Source organism: Triticum dicoccoides, chromosome 5A (assembly GCF_002162155.2).
Source record: "Triticum dicoccoides isolate Atlit2015 ecotype Zavitan chromosome 5A, WEW_v2.0, whole genome shotgun sequence".
In the NCBI taxonomy this organism is placed as follows: domain Eukaryota; kingdom Viridiplantae; phylum Streptophyta; class Magnoliopsida; order Poales; family Poaceae; genus Triticum; species Triticum dicoccoides.
The window spans coordinates 566,505,461-566,515,002 of record NC_041388.1 but is presented as its reverse complement, the minus strand read 5'-3'; the positions used below and the strand labels follow the sequence as shown (position 1 = coordinate 566,515,002).

Genomic DNA, 9,542 nt, shown 5'->3' with positions numbered 1-9,542 from the left:
TTCATGAGTTGTTTTTTATGGCCACAACAATCTCTAGACAAGGTTGAACAAATCCTGAGGGGCTTCTTATGGCAAGGAAAGAACCAGGTCAAGGGAGGACAATGCCTTGTCGCTTGGGAAGTGGTCATGTTGCCAAAAGAGAATGGAGGGTTGAGGGTAAGAGATATTGCAACACACAACAGGGCCCTCGTTTGCAAGTTCATGGCAAAGATATTGCAGCAGCGGGAAGCTCCATGTTACAATTGGTTTGCACGCACTTACTGTCAGAGGGAAATCTCCTAGTCTCCACAAAGTCGGGACACCGCTATCTGGAGAGGCTTCAGGCCCAACTTACGAGTGGTTATGGAGGTTACCAAATGCAAGATTGGGGATGGACAGGGTACTGCATTCTGGCACGACCACTGTCTCGATTGTGGTCGGCTCATGACATGCTTCTCGACTCTTTTCTCCTTCTCCGCGTCCAAGTTCTGCACAGTTGCCTCACGGTTCAGACATGGGCAATGGAGCTTTCAACTACATCCAAACCTCTCTTCCATAGCAACACGGGAGCTAGAGGGCATGTCCGCAATCTTGAGTAATGTTCAGCTACAGGAAGGTATGCCAGACACCAGAGTGCCTCTTTTGGAAAACAAATGTGCTACTACTGACTACTTCTACAAGCTGCTCACTTTTAGAAGAAAGCTTTGTACGTCAGCTAAATATATCTGGAACAGGATCATGCCGCACAAGCACCGTGTTTTCTTGTGGATTGCCCTCCGGGACAGACACAACACTCGACACAATATGCTAAAAAAAGCATTGGGACAGACTTGTACCACATAACGGGTGTGATCTATGCCCAGCCGCGGAGACAATGAACCACATTTTGCTAAGATGCAAGCTAGCACAAGCCCTATGGTCCAAGCTAGAGATACAGGAACTTGCCTCATCCTCTATGGCAGCAAGTGATCTCTTAGGTTCACAGCAGTCGCGGGCTCGATACGGCACTAAGTGGCATGTTCTATTCACAGCATGCACAGTTATCCTTTGGAATGCCAGGAATGCCCAGGTGTTTGATAGGTCCTTTTGAAACGAGACAATTATACAACAAGGTTGCCGACCTCATCAGGCTATGGAGCCTGCGCGCTAAACCACATGACACGACCTCATCAAGCTATGGAGCCTGCGCGCTAAACCACATGACAGACATAACCTTTTATTGTGTGGCAAATGTTTTCGCTCCTAATTAGCCTTTTGAGAATTGCCTCTTCTTTTCCCACCCTGTGCTTTGTATCCTAATTCAGGTCTGGTGATGGCCTGCTGCACACAGTGTGCAGCGTTAACATCACCTTCATGTAAATGACTTTGGTCATCCGGGCACTTTTGCCCATTCTGAATGCATAAGGTAGAAAATGCTCTACCTTTTTATTCAAAAAAAAATATCACTCCGATATTTTTACATTCTTAGCCGATAATCATCCAAACCATATTGAGGAAGTCAATGTGATATACCAAACAAAATATATTTACAGTAGTAATATTTGACTGGCCTCTAGTCCAATTTGCCTGGGCCTCTGGACTCTGGTCCAAAATGACATAAGCGGTCGATAAGACTATCAGTGGACAGTGGGAGAGGAAGCACAAGAGTATACTTAACTGCATATGGGTTTAAAGGATCATTTATGGAGTAGGATCCAAGGATGGATTGAAAAATCACTCTCCACTGCTGGGAAAGAGGTTTTGGTTAAAGCGGTTGCACAAGCGGTGCCAGTCTACTCCATGTCATGTTTCAAACTGCCTAGGGGTTTGTGTGAAAAACTGAATATACTCATAAGGAAGTTTTGGTGGGGAAGCAAGGAAGGAAAACGCAAACCACATTGGGTATCTTGGAAGGATATGACACAACCAAGAAGCATGGGAGGTTTGGGTTTTAAGGATTTTGAGCTTTTCAATCTTGCTATGCTAGCTAGGCAAGCATGGCGCTTACTTCAAAACCCGGAATCCTTGAGTGCTCGTATTTTGAAAGTTGTATACTACCCTGACTCGACAATTCTTGAAGCTACCTTGGGATCCCACCCGAGCCAAATATGGAGATCTTTAATAGAAGGCCGAGACACACTAAAGCAGGGAATCATTAAGAGAATAGGCAATGGAGAAAGTACTAGAATATGGACTGATAATTGGCTCCCACGAAGTGAGATGCTTCGCCCTTATGGTTGCTTGACAGCGAACCCCCCACAGTTTGTCTCTGAAATCATTGAAGCAACGACAGCCACATGGGATATTCAGAGGGTCCGGCAAGTTTTCTTGCCTTTTGATGCCAGAGTAATAACCAGCATACCCCTTTGCACCCGAAACATATCAGATTTCTGGGCTTGGCATTTTGAGAAAAATGGTCTTTTTAGCGTGAGATCGGTATACAATATGCTTGTGGCGACGAGGCAGCGCCGGGAAGCCTGGCTGGAAGGTCAAGCAGGCTCGTCAGGCGCTAGAGGGGAAGAGAAAGAATGGAAAACACTTTGGAAAACCCAAGTTCCCGGGAAAATTCGCATGTTCCTATGGCGGCTCTCAAAACAATCCCTGCCGACGGAAGATGTTCGGTCTCATCGACATATGTCTAACTCCTCGACATGTGGATTATGTGGTTCTCCGGATTCATGGCGCCACTCCCTACTTGAGTGCACTACATCCAGGTGTGTTTGGGCTTTAGTAGAAAATGAGATTGGGCAGTCACTTGTGGCAAATTTGGAACCCAACGCAAAACACTGCTTGTTTGCACAGATGGAGACGCTATCACATGTCCTGTTTGTCAAACTGGCAGTCATGTTATGGGCAATCTGGACGACCAGAAGAAAATCCATCCATGAAGGAATCTTCCAGAGCCCACAATCGTTGTACTCTTTCACAACGAGGTTCATTGGTGAGCTTGAACAATTAAAGGAAAGAAAACCGGAAGGGGCGCCAAGGATTCATATGGAAAGAATCAGGAGCACCCGACCACGTGCCCCACCCGCAAACTATGCTAAGGTCCATGTTGATGCAGCTGTGAGGATAGGCAGGGGTGGTCTGCCGTGACTCAAGGGGAAACTATCTAGGCAGCTGCGCACTGGTGGTGCAAGGCGTAGATGACCCGACGACGCTGGAAGCTTTGGCTTGCCTGGAGGCACTCTGCATTGCGGATGACCTCCTTTTGCAGCGTTTTGTCATATCTTCAGATGCTAAAGGGGTAGTCGAGGACATCAACCAAGGTTCGCAGGGAAAGCATGGCGCCATCATCAATGAGATCAAACTTCGTTCTATCAATTTTACTTGTAGTTTTATTCATGAATGTCGTGAATGTAATAGGGAAGCTCATAAGTTAGCTAGACACGCTTTAAATTTAGCCACAGGGCGTCATGTGTGGTTTGGCCAACCACATGATGTAAACAAAATCCCACTCATTGTGGACTTTGATCAATAAAGACTAGGCCTTATCCCTCAAAAAAAAACTTAACTGCAAGGACCAATGCATATATGTAGGGGCATCGAGGCTTCAGCAACTCAAAGTGTACAGGAGGACAGCAGGTAATCAACCAGAGGATAGCGCACTGGAGGAACCATATACATGTTACCAATTCCCTATGAGGATTATTTTATTACACATCATCATGAATCAAGCGTTTACGCTTAAATCCTTTTTAGCCCAACAGAATCAACATTACACCCACAACGACAAGTCGGGTAAGAAAATCAGACCACACAAGTTCATACGGGGATAGCAACGAGTTACACCTGACAACTTACGGAGTTGATACATGCATGAATCAATCAGCCAGCGCCAGCGCTACTGCTCTGGTGTACCTTTGCAAACCTGCAAATTACTCTTTCTTTGGCATGGCAGCTAGCCTGGTGTACATCCGCGCCATGGACTGGTAGCCTCTGATGTCACCGGAGCGAAGAAGATTGCCTGTGATTGCATTACACAAATGGGAAGTCAGGAAACAGCATTATGACCCAACTATACCGATATTATGGCCTGCTACTTTAAGCAGTATGACGGCTGAACAAAAACTGATTTTGGGAAATCTACACGCTTTATGTCAGGAGTTGTGCAAGCAGAGAGACTTATCACTTCCATTTTGTATAAGTTCAGATCCATGATGGAGGCCAGCGATTCCTCATGTCATGGATGCCATGTTAAATGCAGCCGTGATCGATTTGATAATCTCTCACCATTTATCCATGGATACTTGATACCCTTACCTTATAATATTCAGGGGTTTCATTAGGGTAACAGCCCACTGGTTCGTAAATCACAAATCTTGTGTAACATACCAAGTATTAAAAGCTGGCAATACTTTGAAACCTAGTATCTACCACCTCACTATAGAGGCAATTCAAAGAACCACGTCACAAAGGAGCTGAATCCATAAAGGCGACGACGTTTTCATGCGACATAGCTTGACGTACAGTGAGAACATAAACACCAATCAGTTCACCAGTAGGAAATAGCGAGTAATGTGATTAAAACGAATTCATGAGTAGGGTATGAAGCTACCTGAGTCACAGTTAAGTGGGCTGTCTGCTTCTGGATGGGCCATCAACGCAATAATGGCTCTGCAAACAGATTGTAGGGTCCATGCAGGGCTCCATGCATTTTTCAATATATCCAGGCATATTTCACCAGTCTAGAGACATAAACAATAGAAGAGAAATTGAGGAAACAGAAATTTCCCTTTAGTTTTGGATTTAGCAACAGGTACTGCTTGCTGTGTTCACATAAATGGGCCCATGGTGTATTTATGTGTTGCAGGGAATTTCAACAGTACAAACCAAACAAATAATAGTATCAAATGGGTCTATATTTATAAAACATTGATTCAGGTTATTGCAGGAAAAATTCAATAACAGGAACCAAGAAGATCAGGATTCTACCTTCTTTCAACAAGGTCAAAAAAACACAAATTCATACATATACCCCAAAATAAGCATGTATTTCAAAGAAGGCAGTATAGAAAGTAACCTTGAAGTGAACATTTGGGTGGAAAATTTTGGTGATGAAGCGGACTTGCGGAGGCAGTAGAGGATACTGCTCGGGAATTGAGAATGCAAGTTGAAATACGCCACCTTCAAAAGGTGTCTCCGATGGGCCCTAACGACATAAACAGTAAGAAAAGGCATCAGTAACAAAGCTGATACTGCTCGTTCCTGCATCACCTTGAGATAGAAGCAAATACCTTGATTACAGCAGTCCATTTGAATATATTTGAATCATCACAGATTAATTGGATATCTGGGTCGGCTGACTTTTCTCGCTGCACCTCCTTGTACTCCTTGAAGAGCCTAGCTCTAGATGCCTATAGACCGAAGACATTGTCAGAATGTTTTAAGAACCAAGGTTATCATTGCCTGAGAGCAACAGGAAACAAATAACATCACTAAACTGGGACGCAGTAGTTCTGATTGTGGCTGTTGAGATCGATACTAATTTGTTCCAAAAAGCTGCTGAATAAGACTACCTAAGCTGTATTCAGACATTAGGCAATACCATCCAGCTAGGGCTAACAGGTGTAATCAAGTAGCCTCAGTAAGCGACTGGTGATCACCACCACCTGAACCTGGGAATAATTTTGTTAACCTTCTGCCTCATGTTATTATGCGGAAACTTTGGATTTCAGTTGAATTGTTGATCGAATCCGAGCTCCTATCAATGTTACATAATAGTGCCTCACTCAAACTTACTTTTGCTTATGAATATACAAGGTTGGTTAAATCTGGTAACAATTGGTTGGTCAGGTGTGGACCCGTGCAGTATTTCTATTTCTGCACCATTACTACCTAGGTGAGTTCAATCTCTTCTTCATAGACTTGCTTTATGGAACTCCATTTGTGACTATCCTGTTCTGGCATATCACCGAGCATAGTTTACTTCTTGGCTGATCACCAAGCATAGTTTAACTCTTTCTTGAGAGAATTCCTTATTTAACACTGTCTTAAAACTTTTTGCCCTATTTAACACTGCAAAAAAAATTCTTCCCTATCTAACAATGCGTCTAAATTTTATGCCCTTTATGACACTTTTGTCCATTTTAAGCCTTAAGTGTGTTAAATGACACCTGAAAAGACGTTTTTGCCCCTCATGTGATATGTGATACAACGAGTGGGGCAGCTCGCTACCGAATCTAAATAGAAAGGCTGTCGAGTAGGCGGAGGCATGCGGAGCGCGGCGCCATTGCACTTGCACCCTGCATGCGCGCGTGTTGACCGAGTCCACGAGCTGGTCCTTGTGTATGGAGTGGAATCCGGTTGAGTCCATTTTGGTCAGGGGTATCTTGCTGTCTGGCAAAGACGTGCGCGACGCCTTGCCCAGGTTGCCTCTTGCCAGGACGTGCGGCCGAGGAGCTCGACCACAGGGACGGGGCATGTACTGTAGTCGACAGCTCATCGACGTATTCCAGATGACCAGTTCATATTATACGAGGGGCAAAACTGTCTTTTTACATGCAATTTAATAATGTTAGATGAAAAAATAGATAAAAAGTGTCATGAAAGGCATAAAATATAGACCCCGTGTTAAATAAGGAAGAAAAAGTTTTCTAGTGTCAAATAAGGAAACACATTTTAAAGTAGTGTCAAATAAGGAATTTTCTCTTCTTTCTTCATGTGTGCACAGACGCTTGGGACATTGTTATTGCTATGATAATGAAATCCAGCCGGGGTGTCCTTTGGAGAAAAATAAACGATCGAGTGACAAGAAGTGTTACCTTGGTCTTAACTACGGACAAGTTTCAATAATTATGGCATGTTACAATTATAATAGGTTGTCGATTAGGCATGCCCCGATAATTTAGTTGTTAATTTTATTATGAATATCAAAACATGATCTCCAGCAGCACAACTACAAGTCCAGTCTGCAGAATGACACACTTGTTCTGAAAAATAACAGTTACTGAACAGATCGATAATTAAGCTACTAGTATCGCAAGACAACTGCATTTTATTCATAGTAGTGTTCCCAGCAAAGAAACATAACTAAATAACATGGGGTCATCGAAAGAGCTGCTATATGGAGTTAACTTTTGTTACTTGTTACTTTTCCTATATCGATAACATGCTACCAAAGATGCTTTGCTTCGTCCTACTGTTTTGTATCCCCTATTCTTTGATAATATGCTTTTCTGAACATATTCTGATGATAACACCTTTGGACGCCGACGCATGGCCGCAGAACATAGCTTGTAGAAGCTCATGTAGGTTGCAGAGTGTTGCTTTATCTCTTTCTTGCAAACCATAACTTTGTTTACTAGTTAATTTTCTAGCTGCTTTATCCGTAGGCTGTAGTGTTGCTAACATTTTCTTTTGTTTTGCCAAATCTTTTGCAGCCTGTCACTTATCTTTCCTCTCATGCCTGCCATTTGATCTTATAGGAACTGAGGCTGCGCCAAGGAACAAGGGATCTGCTGGTGGCATGAACTCGTGGTGGTCTACGCGTGTTGCTTTTGATGTAGAATCCTGTCGAGAGGCAGGGGCTGCCTAGTTATTTCTATGTCAAGAGGCAAACGCTGCCTAGAAAACTGTCGAGCCTCAAGAGGCCGGCGCTGCCTAGTTAAAAAGGACTGTAAAACTATCATATGGTAGAAATGTTATTGACTAGTATAAAAGTTTGCATGAATTGGGAATTTGACAAGAATTTTGGTTGGTCTGGGTTGCCCTATCGTGAACCTCCCACTAGCTCTTGGGTCATACACTAGACTGAACTGACAAGGTTGGACATCGTGGAACGCCCTAGGCCTAACTAAATCACTGATGCTAGTCAAGAGATGAGTGGCTGACCTGCATCTCCCCTCCTCGCTGGACGACGGCGGCGGGGCTGAATCGACGAGCGTATCTGCCAGAAAACAGAGGGCAGATCAGAAAATCTCGACTGGGTCACGATACCGGTGCTTATAAACAGAAAAAGAAAATGTCTCGGTGACATGAACAGAGACTCCGCAGGAACAGGAATATTCTTATCTCATCTTGGACGCCTTGCTACCTAGGGATCTAGATGGTGGGGTGCCGTGCGCGCGCAGAAATCGTGGAGGTCGGTGGGTGCTTAGCTAATCGCTGGACGGTAACAATCGAACAAGCTCGTACGTACCTCCAAGCGGCCTGAGATCGCGGACGAGGCGGCGACGGACGGGGCGCGACCTACGTCGCGGCGGGGAGGGGGCGTGAGAGGCGGCGGCGGCGGCAGGGGAGGGGGAGGGGGAGAGGGGTGGGATCGGGGCGTCGGCGGTAGCTGTCCGGTGGTGAAGGGGGGATTCAGTCAGAGCCGCGACGAGCTGGGGCCTGGGGCTGGCTTGGGTTGGGTTGGGTTGGGTTGGTAGGAGGAAGAGGAGGAGGAGCCGGTCTGGACGGAAACAAGCAATATTCAGTTCAGTTCAGACTCGATCAGCCGTCTCTCCTGCACCGCACCGCAGCCGGGCTGCACAACTTTCTGCACCCGCTTCTCGGTAAATAAATCTTCATCAAATCTGCCTGAAATTCGAGAGTAGATCCAACCTTTGGTGATCTAGACACTTATATTTCTTCAGGAAGTAACTTACACAATTACATCTATCAGACAGCGCTACATTGTACTACCTTCATCTTGATTTATTAAGGGTTGTTTGGTTTGGGACTACCTCCATCTTGATTTATTAGGGGTTGTTTGGTTTGCTACTAAGTTTGCCTAAGGTTACCACACCTAAGGTTAGGCAAGTTTGACCAACTTGAATGGGTGTTTGGTTCAAGTCACACCTTAAGCAAAGGCACATTAGGATCCCACATCACATACACTTAAAAAGTGTGGCAAGATTCCCTTAGGCTTGCCAACTTGTGCCTCTCATTTTGAAGAACTAACCTTAGGCAAGTGTGGCAACATTGTATGACAAAGTGTGGCATGATTAGGCCTGAACCAAATAACTCCTTAGTTTCTATCAAAGTGCTTACTAAACAAACACTGAGGCGAAAAAGTAGTAGCTCAGGTAGATTACGTCCTCTTATAGCATGTGCAGCGGGGCATCCCAAACTCTGGCGGGTCGTCCGTGAAGGAAATATGCCCTAGAGGCAATAATAAAGTTGTTATTTATATTTTCTTATATCATGATAAATGTTTATTATTCATGCTAGAATTGTAGTAACCAAAAACTTAGTACATGTGTGAATACATAGACAAACAGAGTGTCCCTAGTATGCCTCTACTTGACTAGCTCGTTGAATCAAAGATGGTTAAGTTTTCTAGTCATAAACATGAGTTGTCATTTGATTAACAGGATCACATCATTAGGGAATGATGTGATTGACTTGACCCATTCGTTAGCTTAGCACGATGATCGTTTAGTTTGTTGCTATTTAGATACATTAAAACTGAACACTAAGCGAGCCCTCTCAGGCCATCAACGTTTTCGGCCGTTAGATTTCGCGTTTAATTAGTTTCTGGCCGTCAGATCTATGTCTAAGCAGTAGTTTACCGTGAAGTGGGCTGACTGTCCTAACAGGCCGCTATTCTGGAAACTTTTTTGAATGCCTGTGGTTGATTGGGCTTTGACGGTCTGCAAGCC

At 44.4% G+C, this 9,542-nt stretch overlaps 1 protein-coding gene across 1 annotated transcript; it reads right to left on the bottom strand.

The window, feature by feature from the left end:
- Positions 1 to 3,527: 3,527 nt before the first annotated feature.
- Positions 3,528 to 8,325, bottom strand: LOC119302873 (protein PEROXIN-4). The gene is made up of 6 exons (XM_037579919.1): positions 8,099 to 8,325; positions 7,792 to 7,846; positions 5,196 to 5,315; positions 4,982 to 5,110; positions 4,517 to 4,646; positions 3,528 to 3,925 (listed from the first exon to the last, which is right to left on the bottom strand). The coding sequence occupies exons 2-6, from the start codon at positions 7,795 to 7,797 to the stop codon at positions 3,837 to 3,839; spliced, it is 474 nt and encodes a 157-aa protein (XP_037435816.1). The 5' UTR covers positions 7,798 to 7,846; positions 8,099 to 8,325; the 3' UTR covers positions 3,528 to 3,836.
- Positions 8,326 to 9,542: the final 1,217 nt, after the last annotated feature.